The 19138-nt window shown below is 40.5% G+C and overlaps 1 protein-coding gene across 1 annotated transcript; it reads right to left on the bottom strand.

Annotated features, from left to right (window-relative positions):
• Positions 1-9116: 9116 nt before the first annotated feature.
• Positions 9117-17921, bottom strand: KCNA4 (potassium voltage-gated channel subfamily A member 4). Its single transcript, XM_037403305.1, has 2 exons — positions 17636-17921; positions 9117-16815 (listed from the first exon to the last, which is right to left on the bottom strand). Exon 2 carries the CDS (start codon positions 16027-16029, stop codon positions 14041-14043), a length of 1989 nt encoding a protein of 662 aa, XP_037259202.1. The 5' UTR covers positions 16030-16815; positions 17636-17921; the 3' UTR covers positions 9117-14040.
• Positions 17922-19138: the final 1217 nt, after the last annotated feature.

The raw sequence follows: 19138 nt of genomic DNA, 5'->3' as shown, positions 1-19138 counted from the left end.
TTAGCATTGACTGTTTTTTCTTTACATTTTAAGGATGTTTTAAAGCATTTAATAGCAGTGTCATCACCCATTATTTGTATTGGTTTTCTATTTGAAAATAGAAATTCTTTTCTTTTGCAACTTATCTCAAGATTTAAATTCTTGTAACTAGATTAACATCAGTATCAAACACCATATCATTCTGAACAGAATTTCCCATTTTGCAGCACTGGGCAAAATAATCCAGTAAATTTAGAAACTACCCATAATAATAATGAACTACATATTTAAGCCATCTTGCATCATCGGTTCCCTAGCAGAACACATTAATGAGTGATAGCACTAATCAGAATGCACTAAAGCTTGATATTGCATTTCATAATTAGAACAGTTTTGTCAGTCATTTCAGGCCAAATATCTAAGACAGAAAATTAAAAATATTGTAATAACCAAAATCTCAAACCCTTGTGGGATTTTTTTCCTTGTTTCTCATGAAAGTCATTTTGCTTGTGTATCTGCATTTCTCTGCAGTCCTCACAAGAATGGCATCATAGCATGAGAACCAGAAAAAAAACCCAGCTGACTAGCAACAAAAGTAGAAAAAGGCTCTCCAGCTAGAAACCTTTAGCAAGGTACAAAATTAATTCCTATATTGCCATCATTTTCCAAACCAGATTTCAGCTATTCATTTTAGATAGCATTTTACAATTGCTCTTGAGCCTATTTATATTCTTTGACTACTCATTTTGCTCTGCAGTTAAGTAAAAGACACTGGAAAAAGATTAGTAATGATATTCTCACTGGTTTACTGAAAAAAACCAAAACCTGAATATACTCGATGTAATTTGTTCTCTGCTAAAATTACACCTCTGTGGTTAGTTACTGAGTTTTCCTATTAGGTCACATATACTTAAAAACACTGATATCCCACTGGTTCATTTTCCTGACATTATCTCTCTCTGTTTAAGGTTTTGTACAAGAACATATAGAAATGCCTCTCCAATGACTCTCAGCTACCCAAGGGAAATTCAGTTAAAAATGCATGCTGATACAGACTGGAAAAGAAGCAGCCCTCAAGAAAGAAGGGTGGGTTTAACAGATGATCATTTTGTCTTAGGAAGAGAAAGTCATAGCTAAAGGAAAAGGGAAGACAAATCATCTGAATTCTGGAGGCTGAGCTTTCCTTCTTTCTTTCTTCCCCCTGAGGAAAATGCCTGCTGGCTATGTACTCGAGTCCTTCCAGAACAAATCATATTGATCTTCTCACATTGCTGGCTGTTCAGTGACAAAATCCTTTATTCTTTGAAGTGCATACAAGTGAAGGTTGCCTATTCTCACAGCATCGTCTCTCCTACAAGTCCAGAGTCTCTGCAGAAGCAGGAAAGACTGAGTGGATTAAGGAGCCACAGGCAGAGCATGGCCAAGCAGATTCCTGATCTCTGCAGCTCCTCAGAAAGTCTTCCCTTAAGGGTTCCCCCTGGCCAGACTACAGGCCCCTGTAGTCATAGAGAAACCACCAAATATGTTCTCCTGGTGGTGTGCTGGCCAGCAAGGGGTGCCAGAGCCTTTGCAGGAATGCATCATTTCTGAGTGGTTCACTTTATCACTCATGACTAGTTGGAATCCATTCAATTCGCAAGTAGCTCCATGGACTCTTCAATGAGTGTACGCAATATACACTGCTTTACATGACAGTAAGAAAGAGATTATGAATGGACCTACTGCATATTATCTAAATCACTGATTACTTTTTTCATAATTCCCTGTACAGTACAATTTAATATTTTATGGTGGTGATGGCCAGTTCACCAAGGGGTTTTCAGTGAATCACAGCATACAAAGCAGTGAAAAATATCCAAGTCTCAAAACTAAGGCTGTATATGAGCCCATCACTTGCCTCTAGGGAATAAAGCTTTAGAACAAACTCTGCATTTATAAACTAAATGGAAAAATTCCCCACGAACTTAACAAGAGCAGAAGGAATTAGCAAGTTAGATGAGAAACTCTGTGGTAAATTGAACTACAGCATTAAAACTCAGAATTTTCTTCATTTAATGCAATACCTTCTTTGTACAGGCTGAAAAGATAAAATATTGAGTACATAAATCTCAAAACAGAAATAACCACAGGTGGTTGAGAACAAGTGAATGCTGTATTTATACAAGTACAGCATTCAGCAAGCATTTGTAAATATTAGTCGGTCATCGAGCAGGTTCCCTGCGCTCTAGTACACCCAATTCATGCTGCATAATTACAGGTTGTTTGCGTGACATCCGGTGGGGAAAATATATCACATCTTATATGAAAAATACAGAAATACTTTCAAAAAGTAACAAATACTAGTGGAACAGGATCGTGATGTCCTTTTCATAACAAGTAGCCTCATATCAATAAAATTCAGTCATCCTGAAATAACAACTGTATCAGCTCTCCAGAACAGAAAACAAGTAGGTATGTAACTAAACACAGTTTCCCAAGGTTTGTGAAATTCAGTTTCCTTCAGCTCCTTGTGTCTATAGAAAATACAAAACTCACGTAATGTCAAATGTATGTAGATGTTTGCTGTTAAGTAAATCAATTTATCATTTAAAGATTTGACCAAACAGCCTAAGGCTTTCCTTACTGAGAGGCATTTTATACATGCATAGTCCTAATCAAGTTTTTGGTTTAAAAAAAAAACAAAACAACCCAAAACAAAAGCAAACAAAAGCAAGAAACAAAAAAACCAAACCACCCTAAAAAACCACTCTTCCATATGGATGTCCTTTTTCATTTTAACTCAAATTTAATTTAATTTAAATTTAAGGAAAAATAATCACTTCAAGAAAACATTCCACAAATCTACAAATGTTATGTTCATCAGCTGCTGAGCAGGTGTAGAAAAAAAAACTATCTGTAGCACAATGCAATGACATTTGAAGAGGGTTTTATTATCTTAGGACAGGAAACAGTAGAGAGACATTCCAGAGTGATCCACAGAAATATCCCTCCCTTGTATTCTGGGCCAGGCTGCTCCAGGTCCTGAGCAAATTTCTGAAGAACCTGCTCAAATACCTTGCTTGTACCATGTCCTGTATGAGCTGTGTCACATTAACATAGTCCTGATTCCACTTAGGTCTTCAGCACTACTGACCTCCTCCCTCTCCCAAAAACAAAGGCTCCTTTTATACAGCCCAATATTAAAGTCAGTGGTATGAACAGAGATGAGGCCAAGCTCCAAAACTTAGATTCCTATGCATCTCTCATTCTGGTTTTTCAGAATCAGGTTCTGCCAAATGCTATAGATTTTCATATCTTTACAAACAGGGATCTTAATCTTGCAGAATGTAATGTCCTGCTTGGTGCCTACTTCTATGTAAGAATGTATATATTTACAAGACTATTTATATTGTTCATTCTTTTTATTATTGTTATTATTTTTGTTTGTTTAGCATGGAGAGCCTGCTCGTCTGTATGGTGTGGGGACAACACAATTTTGAACGTTTCTGTCTTAAGTATTTGAGTAATAACATCTAGTAAAACAGAAACATGATCTACCTTAAGTTATTTCAGGAAAGAATACTATCCATAAATCTAGCAGGAAAAGAGAAGGGTGTCTGCACTTCCACAAAGTTCCACAAAGCAAAGCTTCTCCACAATCCGAAACACCATGGGTTACTGCAGAAGCAGAGTAATTCCTGTCGAGTTCTCCTTAATCCTGGGATTTAAATGCATCTTCCAAGTATGTGAAACTCATTATCAGTGTGAAAAAATATAGTCTCTGATACTAGCTATATCAGCTTAAGAAATCTATCCTCAGCATTTCTTCTTGCACAGTGTGTGACCCGACAGCATACAGACTCGGAGTAATGCAACAGCACATTTTTCTGTTTGAACTGAGCAGTTGCTTCTACTGAAGCAGCAAACTGCAAATGGCATCGCCAGGCAGCTTGTCCAATTCACTGAAAGTGGGACTTCTCCCACAGCCCTTCCTTCTAGTGACTGTCTGCCACTGACACACAAACCACAACAGCCCTGCCTTAATAGCACGCAGTTACAGGACATAAACTGCCTATTTATAAAAAATCAGTTCCAAATGGGAAAAAGCTTTTAATCTTTTACAGTATAAAATAGCAGTCATTAAAAATAGGCAGATTCAAGATACAACAATTCAAAGGCTGGAAAGGATACAATAATGAATCTGCCTTTGGAGGCAGCTGTGAACCTCCTGAACATGACATTCTTAACAGTAGTTATTGAAAAACAATAACAAAAAACCTCTTAACTTTGCTCACAGCCCATTGAATTTGTGAAGTTTACTGTCATTCTGGACTTTGTTCCTGAATCTGTTTGGACTTATTTACCACAGAAAGTCAAAAAAACTAAGGGCTCATTACAGAAAAAGGATTCAGAGAATGCTCACAGCACTGCAGCAAACACTGGACATTCAGAGAAAGCTGAAGCTGAAGGAAGGCATTGCAATATATTGATTGCATCTTTTAAGGCTTTTAATCCACACAATTTGGAATGGATATTCCACTTCATATTTTCACAGCTTATGACTGTTCCTCCCTAGCACTGCCAATGAGCTAGAGAGGCAATGAGGGTGGTTGAAAGCTCTGTGCAGAGGCAAGCCCTAGAAAAGAAGTAGAGTTTTGCTTCACGATGCTCACAACTTAAACCTTGGTGCCAGGTCTGACAAGGACACTGGACCTAATACCAACATCTGCTACAGTTTCAACAGTGACACTAGCTACTGAATCCACAGCCAAAAACTAACCGGTCTCAGCCAAGAGATTTAAAAAGTACTGCATGTGGCTCTAACACCTTTCTAGATGTCAGTCCAAATCAGAATATCATTAATTATTTCCCAGTTTCCCAGTAACAAATGATAGCATCTTTGGGACCCATCCATGCAACAGCTGAAGAACAGCTTTACCTTTGCAGACATTCTGGCTTATCAGCAGAAGCAAGCAGTCTATAAAAAGCAAGTAGCAACACAGTTTGGCAGAAATAATTGTAGATGTACCGACGACAGCAACGCTAGCAATGTAATGCTGAAGAAATAAGACCTGGGGATGCCAAAAAATCAAGAGTAGCAAAAAAGCTCAACCATTTCTCAGTGTTTAAGGGTCTGAAAAAATCATGTTTTCAATTTTGGTTGGAGCAATACAAACCTCGAGCTGCAACTGCATCTTAGTAGAACAGATCTAGACCTAATAAATAAGGTTAACAGCAAATGCAAGGCTCATGTCAGGACCCAGAGCGCTCTAATAGGCCTTAATGACCCTCACTATCCTCACCTGGTGCCCCCACCCACAGTCCCCGCCTGTGGGTCCAGGAGCCCCATTTAAATCTCGTCCTGTGCCTTCAGCCTCTGCCTGAACCATGCTGCAGGACTGAGCTGCAGGCTGCCCCCAGGTGCACCCACCAGCCCTGCCCCAGACAGCAAGGTCCCAGCCCTGAGGGCTGTGTGACCACACTCACCTCCTGGCTCCTAGGAAGGACCCAGACCTGCTGCTCCCTGATGCTTTCATTTGTTTGGGTTTTGTTTTTTTTTTTTACCACCTCGAATTTCCATTCATGCTATGCGTGTTCTCAGTCTGACATCAAGGGAAGTTTTTGGGGCATAGAACTGATGTCAAAAGTATTAGGATGAAAAATACAAAAGCATTAAGTATAATAAATAAATATAGATAAAAAATACAAAGGTGTTTAGACAATGCTATAATCTAAGGTGCCTGACTATTAAGCAAACCTTTTAAATCACATATATTGATTGTTTCATGTGCCAGTACAACCAAGACTATGCTTGAAAACGTTGTGGATTCTCTTGTCACTTCTGTTACATACAGTTTACTCTGGTCACTTCTATTAGGTATAGTTTAAAACTATGGAGAACCACAAAAATCAAAAAAGCTGAAATATACCTTGCTGTTTCCTCCTAATGAAACTAAATCAGTCAAGCCATAAAGGCAGAAATTTTCAAATGTAATTAGTAATCTGAATGTCTGAATTTCTGGGTGCCCCAAAATGACACAATTTAAAATGCACTTTTTTCTGCATTGATACAAAAGTAAGTCTCTTTACAGTCATTCCATTTCACTTAAAAATTGAGTTGTCCAGTATCACTAACCAATTTTGGAAATAGTTTCTTGTAAAATAGATCAAGGAGCAACAAATTAGTACCATTTCTACTTATTAGTATCTTTTCACTTCTCCTACTTATTTCAAAGCTAGGAAAAATGCTAATCCTCATTAAGCTATGAGTAACAAAAAAATATTTTACTAGCCAGAGAAAAAAATTTTGCCTTCTAACCTACTGAATCATCATATCACTTATTAGAGCAGATGTTCACAAATTAAATGGCACCAAAACAACAATTTCTTCTGGAAGATACTCAGAAGTGTTAAATCTTGCTGTTCTTCTCTTTTACTGAAATCCTTATAGCATTTTTGTATTTATTTTTGTGATCCATAAGTCCTGAATAATAACAGTGCTTATAAGTAACTAAAAGAAAGAAATGTATACAGAAGTAAATCCTGAAGTATAAATTGCTATATAATACCTCTACTGTACTCAGTGCCGTAGGACAGATTCTTGCTGAAATTATGTTTATCTGAGTTTGTCATTTGGCACACAGTAGCGTATGACGATGCCCTTTAAACATGCAATCAAAAAACTCTTTTCTACCCCTTACTTGTGACGAAACCACATTTTTCTTGGTGTATCTGCAGTTAATATTTAAGAAAGACTTTAACAGAAAAGCTACTGTTCCTTAGCCTCCTTTAACCTGAAAAATATGCTAGATTTCTGCTTTATAATAATGCTTTGCCACTTTAAATGCAAAGAAGGATCATCTTCCTTCATGCTTGACACCCAAAAAATATTCAATGTCTTAAACTCCCGATGAATTCAGGGCAAATCAAGGGGAGCTTGAAAGTACAAGCCCATTAATGAAACAGAACTTATCTACCCTGAAATGTACAGTCTGTGGAATGTATAATTTGTTGTAATACAAATAAATTTTATTGTATTTGGACAGAAAAACAAAAGGTACCTGTATTTCATATCAACAGTCTTTTGCAGGTTTCTGTATTCAGGCTGACTGTGCTATTCAGGCTCCACTGTGCAAGAAGAAACTGTCACTGAATGACACCCTGAACGCATTACAAAGCTGTACCAACAGGGAGACAACAAAAGGCAGAAATTAATGTTCATTCATATAGTGGATGAACCACATCAAGGACAGACATCATGGGCTCTGCCTGAAAACAAGCCCTCGCTGATTTAAACAGAACACAAGTGAGAAACATGGTTGAATCTACAGTGCAGGGCAAGCACATACCACAGTGCATCCAGCAGGCCTTGTCCTATTGTACAAGGCAGAGGAGAAAAGGGAATGCTGTCTCCCCATGCACGTGGTTGGATCTTTTCCTGAAGGATATCGTGGGGTGTTGCTTCTCTACAAATGAAGACAAATATGCAGTGATATACTCTGGAGCATCCCTCCTCTACAGCAGAAGTCTGCATCATAATCATGTCAATATAAATACAAACAAGCAAAAGCAATTATCTTCTTGGTTGTCACACACTGCAATACTAGGCAAAGCATGACCTAGTATCGACACAAGACATTTTAGATTACTTCAGTGCAAGAAGATTGGACCCAAACCCAGCACACTTAAAATAAATTAAAGGAGTGATACTGAGTAGTGCTCATTTGATTTTCTGAATTGAAAGCTACCCTTCATGTCCAGCATGATCATTTCAGAGACTGTGTATGTTCTCCCACTGAAATGGCTTGTGTGTTAGGACTAAATAAATAAATAAAAAACCTTAGCTTATTCTGACTGTTAAGAACAGAAAAATTATCTATCTAAAATTAAGGATGCCTTTGACATACTTCACTGAATCTATCCATCCATCTCTTCCCTACTCTCGATATACACATGCCCCAGGAATGTTTGAACAAGAAATTAAAACCAGAGACACCTAAATCTATCTTGAATATGTGCTGCCACTTCCTACACTCCTTGGGGAATCACTCTAATACCTGGGAAACCCGTTCTACCACAGTTTTCCTTTTGACCCTAAGCAAATCAAATCACTTGATTCCAGCTTTAGGAATCATTTTGCAACCCAGTTCCTAAAGAAATGAATTGAAGCCAGGTATCTAAAAATAGATTTTGTGACTGTGGACCCAAGTCCCTCTGTAGCTTAGGGACTAGCAGACTGGAGCCTTTGAGACCTCCCTGTCTGAAGGGGTTACATGGTATTTCAGAGAAACTAATTTAAGAACTGTTTTGCACTCAGATAGGATCATTGTGGTAGGAGCATGGACTTACCAGACAGGCTAAAAACTTCACAGTACCTTCTCCCACCCCACTTGGTACTGCCCGGCACAATGAGTGCCTGCCCAGCTGCGCGATGCCGTAGCAGCAGCAGCAACCAACCCAAGGCACAGCTGCTGCTGCTCCTGAGACCAGAGTATCTGGAACAGACACAACACATGCAGTACCTCTCTTGCAGTCGCACATCACAGTTTCACAGAGCCACAGAATGGTCAGGGTTGGAAGGGATCTCTGGAGATCATGTTAGTCCAAGCCCCTGCTAAAGCAGGTGCACCCACAGCAGGTTGCACAGGGTCACATCCAGATACATTCAACCAATTTGCTCCCAATTTCTTTTCAATGGCAATACCACAAATGCACAAGTCAGGGGGGGAAAAAAAGGTTTTACTTACCTACTTTCCATCAATTAGAATATATTATCAGATTTTGACATGTAATTTCAGATTTTCTCTTCTTTCCTTTTTATACACTTATATATTTATTTTCCAAAGGACCTGTTGCAGAAAAAGTTCTCAAGGTACACTATAATTTAACAGAAAAGGATTAAAAATAAAAATTAATCCAACCATCTAGTACATAACACTTTAATGAGTTTTCCTTCAGTATTAACGTCACCAGAGTTCTAAATACACAGAAAGCATGGTAGCAGTATGCAAAGTTTCATGTTTGTACCTGGTTGCCAGATACAAAATATTTATTCACTTTAACCCAGAATTAATTTGTCAATCTTTTCTCCACTTTAGGTGATATCTGTAGAAATGAGAGAATGTTCATTTTTTAAAAAATTGCCAAATTTTCTACAATTTTTTCTTTCATTTTTTCTCTGTTTCAGAGGTATACAAATACGGCAAATCTATAAGATAGATCTGATTCACTCCAAAATCAGAAGCATTTGATCATTTAGTTATAGCAACAGTACAATGCATACCCTGTCCCATGTCTAGAGGTGATATGGACTGTCATTTAAGTTTATATAATGATTAGAGAAATACATAATTTATATGCTGAGTATTATAGATTTTTTTAAAAAAAAGTCTTTGTTTCTATTTGTTACTGTCTCGTGCCAATTAATTAAAAAAAAAAAAAAAAGTAGGCCTGTATTTATAAGTGGACACACTGGCAGTAAGTAGTAATAAGAAAGTAGTAAGAAATGTTAGACAAAGCTAGTGACATAGTCTAAAGCACCATGGATAGTTCATATTTAATTTGAGGACTATCGATAAAGTGTGAAGCTTATGATAAAAATTAATTTATACTCAGAATTAGTTTTACGAGTCCAGGATCACCAGAAAGACACAGGTAATTTTCTTCAGTGCTGTGTAGGAAAGACTTGCCATGAACTAGCCACACATGGAATAGACTATGTGACATATTACTCTTTTTTCCATAGTGCCTTGATCCTACATTTATCCAAATATGAAGAGAAAGTATTTCATATTCTCGGGTAGTAGCACTGATTTTTCATATCCCTAGTCAAATGACTCTCAACATCTGAAAGCATACTTGACAGGAACTTTCCATGCCAGGAGTTACAAGCTAATAATCCTTTATTCAAGGTTATGCCCTGATCCCAAACTCCTTGCAAACCAGTATTATGCAAAATCATTTTCACATTCCAAGCTATTTGAAAAGTTTTACTGACTGAAAACACACTCAAATCCCGATTTTTTTTATGGCCATGAGGTGTTCATAATGCCTATCAGTATCCCCAAACACCAAGAACACTATTGTCATTAATTAGATGTAATCATGATAGCAGCAGGTTTTTGACTGCCTTGATCTCCCAAATTTATTCTGCATTACATGGATGTCACAGAAATGGACCCTACACAACAAAACTATGTAAGCAGAACAATTCTCCTTCAAACACAAACAAATTACACTTTCTACCAAAGTGAATTGACCTCTTGTGAAATCATTCTGAGAAAGCTTAACTGAACACTTTGACAACTTCACCAAGAACTCCATAACAAGGTGACCCAACACTTTTTGTGATAATTTTCAAGGAATCAATGTAACATCAAAAAACTCTATTACCGTAATAAAGAAAAGAAAAAAAAATGGATCTCTAAAGCCAGGCATTAAATCCAATACTTCAGTTGTCAAAACTCTCTCCTTACAAGTTTGGCCTTGGTACTTAAGATTACTATAAAAAGACTTACAAATTTCTTTAAATGAGTGCCACTACACAGTTAAGTATCAGCCTATATATATATGAAGTCTGATTTGATACTGCTGTGATTCCATGAACTCTAATGGAAATCCTCCAAATTTTTCACTACTGCAAGTGAACCTGAAATATCAAAATATCTCATTTTGCATTATTTTTAGCTGAAATGTATGTCAATGTGAAATCATTTGAACTACATTAGTAGGACTAAAATGATCCCTAGTGTAACTCCATTCACATCAGTTACATCAGGAGTGCATTTCACCATTATAATTTCAATGTAAAATACCCAAGTGATGATAAAAATTATTTTGCTGAGAATTATCAGTATCCAGGAACACTGGGAAAGCTCTGACAGAAGCAGTACTAGCGATTTGTAGCCGTAACAGCTCAAATACAGCATTTGTCTGGCACGGTTTCAGCCAAAGGAACACTTAATGGAAATTTCTGTTTCTTGTTAAGCACTTGGGAGCTTTGGGCTTTAGCACGTTAGGGGTAGGACCTCGGCATTTTCAACCTGTGTTGTAACTGACTGTACTGATGGGTAGTTGAATAAGCAAATTATAAACCAGCCCAAGGAAAGGTATTTGCTTCCCTTCCGGAATACACAGTTCTTCCAGCGATTCAGAACAGTCTGCCAAACTGACAGCACAATCTAGCATTAAGCTATAGCAGTTCTTATATATCATGACAGAGTACGTAGGTTTATTCACTGCAGGAGGCAGAGCAGGCTCCACTGTCACCTGCAGCCATGCCCCTGCAGTACCGCGGTACGTAGTGCTGGCACACCTGGAACAGTGCTCTGCCAACTGCTACGAGGTCCTAGACTAAGACCTTTTCCTTCAGAGAGTCAGGTGTGTGTTATGTATGTGCTATGATCACAGCATAATGGCCACACTTGTTTGAAAATAAAAGGTTGTCTACTGGTAGCAGAATAGCTGAACAACTTGCTGGAGAAACTGGGTAACTATTTAAGCAGTTACTTCATGCTGAGCTCCATGTCCACAGCGTGAACATATTGTATAAGTTACTCAAAGGATTTTCTTCCTTATTTCCATTAGAGACTTAAAATTAAACCTGTTGCGAATCATCTCCCTTTTCAACCAGTCAATACTGCAAACACATACTAATTTTCTCCAAGTTCTTTATTTATCTAGTTAGTATTTCTTTTACTCCTACACTCTTGCTGTAGTCCCTGGTATTATATGGTGTCTGGTATTATACAGACCTACTAGCAAGCTAGCTTACAAAAGAACCCTTATGCTCTTTACATTGTTAACTACTAGCTGTTAAAGAAACACTTTCAGTTACAGATTTTTACCAGATTTTACAGAATGCTTATCCTCACTGCCGATAATTGCCTCCGTGGAAAAAAGGATTTGGCTCAGGTGAGCTACAACGAAATGCAATGTTCAATTTTGGCAAATGCCTATGCATAACATTACTGAGTTTCATTCAAAACATAGTTTGAATTAGTATCATCACACTGAAAAGGAGCGTTGTTTAATGCTTCACATCAAAAATATAGCGAAGCCTGCTCTAGGATTTTAAACAGAAGTTTTGAACCAGGGTTCAGCACAATCCAGTCATTTGTGTGCGTCTTGGTTTTTATTAGTTCTTCTGCAAGGCAAAAGAGGGCAAGCAGTGAAACTTTTTGAAGAGTCAGTTCACAGAAAATCCATGAAGGCAAAAATCAACCACTAAAGAAAAACCTACGTCTATGGTTCTGTTCAGTATGCTGGAAGCTGCATACAGCAAACAATGCTTATCTGATGGGTTATGCACAATGTCGTGGGTGCCTGATTTGGACTGCTTTTATTGTCGCTTCTCAGCTCCAGAGCTATAAATCAGTCACTAACTAGTTCTGCCCCTGCATAAATCCTCTACTTGGTTTTAAATGAATATTGCAAAACTACTATAATTCAGTAGTGTTGGTAAGCCCCTTTTTCTCTCGCAATGGCCTGTCCCAGCCCTTAAAGTGCATATGCCAATTTGGTTCAAGTTTTATGATCTGGAATGTTCCACAGTGCCTCTTCAAAAACAGTTCCAGTCTAACTGTGCCTTCCCTAGGTAATTATAAGTCTGAAAAAATGCCTTTTTTGAAGCTATTATTTATGTTATATGCAGCAATATCTTACCTATTTCATTCTGGAGTCTGGAATGTACTGTAGGCCAGACAATCTTTACCTACCTTCGTCTCCTAGGAAGGGCACTAGAAGATTTTGACACACAGTAAAATACAGCTGGCCTAAGGATCAGTGAAAAGAAATCATGGAATGTTTTCTCAAGGACTGCATGGGACCCAACACATTCCTTTTGAATCTCAGAATGCCTCTTTTGGATCTTAAACACTGCTTCAAATACACATGGATGAAAGCTGTAATTAAGGGAAAATGCAGCACCAATAATAGCACGTTAAAAGTTAGCGATTCTCAACTGTCAGTACTGTAACAACTGAATATCTCATTACTTCTACCTTCTCCTCCCATACACTGAATTTCTTCAATGCTGACAAAGTGCACGTACTAATCATAGACTCTGCATGTTAAATTAACCAGGAAAAAGATATAAATTAGGTCGGTATTTCTTGAGGGCATCTGTAGAAAACACTGATTTCAAATAATTTTGATTATAAAATTTTACTTCACAATCCTTTTCCAGACCACAGATATTCATAATTAAAAAGAATATGGAATTAACATTATGTTAGCTGTTTTGCCATCAGCATCACATAAAGAAAAAAGAAACAATAAAATATGATGCAGAATTCACTCTTCCAATGATTGTCATTGAACTATTACATTAGTAAACATTCACAGTATGAAGTCTCTTTCAGTATATCTCCAGCATATAAAGTAGTGCAAAAAAGCATTCCAGTCATTTTGCCTTTGCAGTCAGACCAGGTTAAATGATTCTCTTACTTCATTTCGCTCATTAATAGACAACAAATGCTGCAATGCCTCCAAAGAGAGTTATAAAAATAAACAATTTCTGGAGGGTCAGCAGCCTTTTCAAAGTAAATTTCCAGTTAAAAACAAGCATTATAGATTTCCAAAAAAAAAAAAAATTTAGATCTATCTTCTGTAGAATATCTTTTTACAATAAATTTACCATTTGAAAAACAATGACTATGGTATCCAATGACTTATGGTAGCTGCTATTAAAGCACTGATAAATAGATAAGTGACTACCAAACTTCATTGCTTCTTACATAGTAAATACCTCTGAATGCCAACTTTTACCACAGAGCTGTTATTAGTGATGTCGACAGTTCATGCACCCACTTTAAAACTGACTTGGTTTTAATAATTTTTTCAGCCTCATGTGCAAAACACTTGCATTCTAATAAAAATATAAAGTCTGAAATTATATCAGATCTAGCAATCCCTTCCTCAAGTTATACCACTTACTTGATATGTAATACAAGTTTAGCAATGCTTTTTATTTGTATTTAACCATTAAATGGCATACTACTGTATGCTGTGGACTCCTGCTTGCATATTTCATCATTTTCACTGCACTCTTTAATGCATAAATATATTTGGAAATGTTCAAAATTACACATCAGTTTCCAGAGAATTTGAATTTACACAGTTTTTCTTCTCTGACTCACTGCTATTCCCCGTGTCCTGACTTTTTTTCTCCTTTACACAAAGAGATTCTTTAACTCCTTCTTCCATCTCCAAATATTCTGATTTATCCTCTGTGGATGAAGATGATGAGCTTCTAAATTTCTTCAGTAAATTTGTTGGGAGGTAAGGGCAACTGACTGCATTTTGCATCAGCTGCGTTTGTTCTTCATTCTCAGTCTCTCTGTGGTAGAAATAGTTAAAATTGGAGACAATCACTGGCACTGGTAAAGCAATGGTTAACACTCCTGCAATGGCACACAGGGACCCAACTATTTTCCCACCCACAGTTATGGGTTTCATATCCCCATAACCAACTGTAGTCATGGTCACTACAGCCCACCAAAAGGCATCTGGGATGCTTTGAAAATGGGTGGCAGGCTCATCAGCTTCTGCGAAGTAAACAGCACTGGAAAACAAAATTACTCCAATAAAAAGAAAAAAGATGAGGAGGCCGAGTTCCCTCATGCTGGCCCTGAGTGTATGACCCAGGATCTGCAAACCCTTGGAGTGCCTGGAGAGCTTGAAGATGCGAAACACCCTGACCAGACGGATGATCCTCAGGATGGCAAAAGACATAGCCTGTTGACCATTGCTGCCCTGCTCCTGCGCCAAGTCAGTGCCCAGAGTAATGAAGTAAGGCAAGATGGAGACAATGTCTATGATGTTCATGATGTTCTTGAAGAAGTGTGCTTTGCTTGGACATGCAAAGCAGCGCACTGTAAACTCGAAGGAGAACCAAATGATGCATACTGTCTCCACAATGAAAAAGGGGTCATTGAAGATAGTGTGCTCCCCAGCATCCAGGTGAAGCGACTCATTGGAAAGCCCCTTCCCTAAGCTCAGGGACATGATGAATTCTTTGTCATCTCTGAACTCTGGCAAAGTCTCCAAACAAAAGATGACGATGGAGATCAAGATAACCAAGACAGAGACAATGGCAATGCCTCTGGCTGGACTGGAGCTCTCCGGGTATTCAAACAGCAGCCACACCTGCCTCTTAAACTCATTCTCTGGCAAAGCTTTGTCCTCTTCCTCTTTGACAAACCCTTCATCCTCCCTAAACTTGAGCATGGCCTCCTCCCCAAGTTGGTAGAATTTCACCTCCTCAGTGAAGATGTCAAAGGGTACATTGACTGGCCTCTTCAGCCGACCACCACTCTGGTAGTAGTACAGGATGGCATCAAAGCTGGGCCGGTTCCTATCGAAGAAGTATTCATTCCTGAGAGGGTCAAAGTATCTCCCTCGCTTCGCTGGATCACCCAACAATGTCTCCGGAAACTGAGCTAATGTCTTCAGCTGGGTCTCAAACCGCAGTCCTGACACGTTGATTACCACACGCTCACAACACTCGTACTCACTGTAGCGAACAGAGCTGTAACCCCCAGGGCCTCCACCATCATCAGGTGGCTGGTCCGAGTATGAAAACTCATCCTCCCCATAGTCATCACTATAGTAGAGCTTTCCTTCTTCCTCATCGTCTTCATCCTCGTCTTCATCCTCCTCTTCCTCCTCACTCAAGTCCTTGAGTATTCTCTCTTCGGAACCACTGAGAGGCAGCAGCTCAGAGCAGGGGAAGGAGGCCCCGCACTCCCTACTTCCCAAGTGGTGGCTCCTCTTTTTCCCTTTCTTCCGCCTCTTACCACTCTGGCGGTGGGGCATGCTGCTGCGTGACGCATTCCCACCATGAGAGGAGGATGCACCTCGACTCTGCTCCTGATGGTAGTGGTGATACGGTCCACCTCCACCTGTTGCCCCACCTTCTACTGCTGCTGTTGCTGCTGCTACAGCTGCAGCTGCTGCGGCTCTCGACTGTGCCAGCCGCTCTCTCTCTCGGGCCCGAGCCTGGACCACATATCCATAGGGCATGTGGCTGTTGCACCCAGAGCTATCTGCACTCACCATTGCAACCTCCATTTTGCAATGGCTTTTTTTTTTCAATCGTTTAATGCAAAAAGGTTGTGTTTTACTTACAGCATAACCTTAACTTTCACCAGAAAGTTCAAAGCCATTTGCTTTTGGAGGACAGTCCCTCGGACACAGAGCAGAGCAACACAGTTGTAACACTGAATCTAAGCTTTGGAAAACCACAGATATGCATTTTCTTATTGTCCAGAATGTTTGACACAAACTACTGTTTTGCTAATAAGAAAAGATGAAACTCGCAAATTGAAGGAGGGAACAGCTGCAGCCTCGTTCTTTCATCCACCAAGCCCCTTTATTTTCATTTATCTCCTGTGGCTATCACAGATCTGATCAGAATCATGACTACCTTGCAGGCTACAAAGACTGCATTCATGAGGAAAAAAAAATGCAAACCAAAGGGTACCTGCTCTTCACAGCTGGTCTTAGTTCATCATTGCAACCGAATGCAAATAGTCTCTTTCCTCATAATTCTTTCCTGGTAGTGCTTTGGCCTAACAATCTTAATGCCTAATACCGTTACTCAGGGAGCTGAAGTTAATTCCAGCCATCACTTTGTTTACACAGTGAGGAGGTCTTTGCAAATCCTTTCTTCAGGCTCTCAACAATGTCTCAAACCTGGGAGCAGCACCCAGGGCGTCAGCAGCAGTGGTAAGAGGAGGAAGAGGAGGAGGAGGAGGAGGAGATGAAGACTGAGAAACTGGCTCTGAGGTCCCCATAGGACATAAGGGAGTGGATTGGTCACCCTTTGGTTATGGTCATGCAGAAGAAGCACTTAACCTGAGGCACATGCACAAACACACAAAAATAAACAAAACAAAAAGGGAAAAGATTGGATTGTTTTCCTAAAAGGACATACCGATCAAATGAAACTGTGTCATCTATTACCACGGTATTCAAATCTTCCCCTACCCACACTATTCACACTTCTACATTACACACACACCCACATCACATGCACAGAGATTTTGAACGACTCTGTGGGTATGGATGTGGGTGGGTATGTCACATATATATAGACAGAGATACAAAATCCCCACCCATATAAGCACTTGCATCCATACACAAACACATGCATGCTTCTGAAACACCAACACATATAAACAGTAATAAAAATACTGCAATACATGGTGCCTTCATATCTTTGAGTACATACGTAATAGATACACCTACATACATCTATATGAAATATTAGAGAGTAAATGTATCTACACAAAGAGCTTTTGTTACATTTGTCAAAACACACAAGGTGCAGGAATGTTAACGTTTTAATCTCTAACTGAATTGTGTTTCAATCATAACGAGCATCTCACCGAATTAAATTTGGAAACAGGCACGTACAATGCTCACTGAAGTGAAAATACTGTGATGTGGTATGTCAAGAAAACACAGCTGCAGGTGCACTGAAGCAACATCAACATGCAAGCACACACACAGAAATACACGCTTCTACACTCCCCCTTTAAAACAGAAGCCTCCTTTATAGCTATATCTATTAACACATGAAAGAAGGTGAATACGAACTGTTAAATGACGCTGTACTTAAAATCATACCTGCGCATCATGCAGAAAGAGATCTTGAAAACGCTGTTATACTTACTGTTCCTAGGCAGAGAAATAGCAACGCTGTTCTGGCTAGTGTAAGGATCTGGTGACAGCAGTCCTGAGGAAGGGGCTACGCCAGCTGCTCTACAGTTGCAGGTGCGTGTGGTCAGTCAGCACCACAGGTTGACGAGTTCTCTCTCTCCCTCCTTCCCAGGTGCAGCAGGAGCACCCAGAGCGAGCCAGCGAGGCAGCCGGAGCGGGGGGTACCCTGCACAGCCACGGGCGCTGCTGCTCGCCCAGGCATTTGCAAAAAGGCAAGGAGCGAGAGTCTCGTTCCAAAAGGGAAAAAAGAAAAAAAAAAAAAAAAAAAAAGGCGGTGTGTTTGTGTGTGCGAGACAAAATGAATGGATAAGCGCGGTCACTAGTCTTTCCAAGCCCAGCTTTGGCAGATTTGTAAAGCAATGCGAAGTAATCCGTGTAGCGAGCCTGTTTCCACTGATGGGAGGACGGACGGGTCTCGCTTCTTGCGGGGTCTCCCCCGGGCACGTCCAGGCGGCAGCGGCTCAGCCAGCACCCGCCCGCATCCTACACTTTTTGTGCCGGCTGTGGGTAACGCTTACAAAAAATTAAAAATAACCCCAAAATCCAAATAATTAGAAAAAAAAAAAAAAAAAGACACGCCGAGGGAGAGGAGAAAGCCCTCTCTAGCAGCCGCGTTCCGTGCCCGGGTTCTTGCAGCGCCGGGCGCCGCCGGCCCAGCCCTGTTGCTCGGCGGAGCCGCCGCCCGCCCTGCCCGCACAGCGCCGCCGGGGCACAGCGACGGGGCCGGGCCGGGGCCGCCGCGCCGCTCTCTGCCGGCCCGCGGGCTCCCCCTGGCGGCCGCCTCCCGCACTGCGCCCCGCCCCGCCGGGCCCGCCGCGCGCCCTGGCCGAGCAAGCCCGTCGGTTATCCACGCGAATATTCCGAGGTGGAATAACGCACAGGCTGGCTCGCACACCCTCGCGCTCACAGCCCTGGCTGCCGTTTTGGTGCGTTTCTCTTAAGGAAGAAAAAACGCGCCGTCGAGGTGGCCCAGGAAATTTCAAAACCGGGTGCAGATCAAGTTTCCCAGAAAAACGAAAAAGCCACCCCCACCTCCACTTGCTGCTTCGCTCGCCCCCAACCCTCCAGCAGCACCAGCAAGCCAGAAAACAATTCCCTCCGCTCCCACCCAGCACACCCAGGCCAGCTGCAGCGGTCTTGCAAATGAAGCCAAATGAACTTTCACTCATTCTGTACCAGTACAGAGAAGCGTTAGCTCACGAACGGGTTACGGCTCTGTGTCTGGTAGAGTTTTAACACCTCCTCCAAAGATGTCAGACCTGTGCCCACCCGCCCGCTGTCCGTAACACAAGCAGTGTATAAACTGGCTGTTCCACCTGCGCCTAGGAAATCCAAACCGCAACCAATTCCACCCCCCCGCAAGCGAGCGCCTTGAAGATGCAGCTTGGCTGTTTTGGACATCCCAGCTACAATTCCGCCGTCTCAACAGAAGCCAAGTGCAGGCACGACTACTTAA

This window comes from Falco rusticolus, chromosome 10, assembly GCF_015220075.1.
Source record: "Falco rusticolus isolate bFalRus1 chromosome 10, bFalRus1.pri, whole genome shotgun sequence".
Lineage (NCBI taxonomy): Eukaryota > Metazoa > Chordata > Aves > Falconiformes > Falconidae > Falco > Falco rusticolus.
This window is presented reverse-complemented; position numbering and strand designations above follow the sequence as displayed.

Coding starts and splice junctions, on each gene's coding strand:
- KCNA4 (XM_037403305.1), bottom strand. CDS start 16,029: ATGGAGGTTGCAATGGTGAGTGCAGATAGCTCTGGGTGCAACAGCCAC.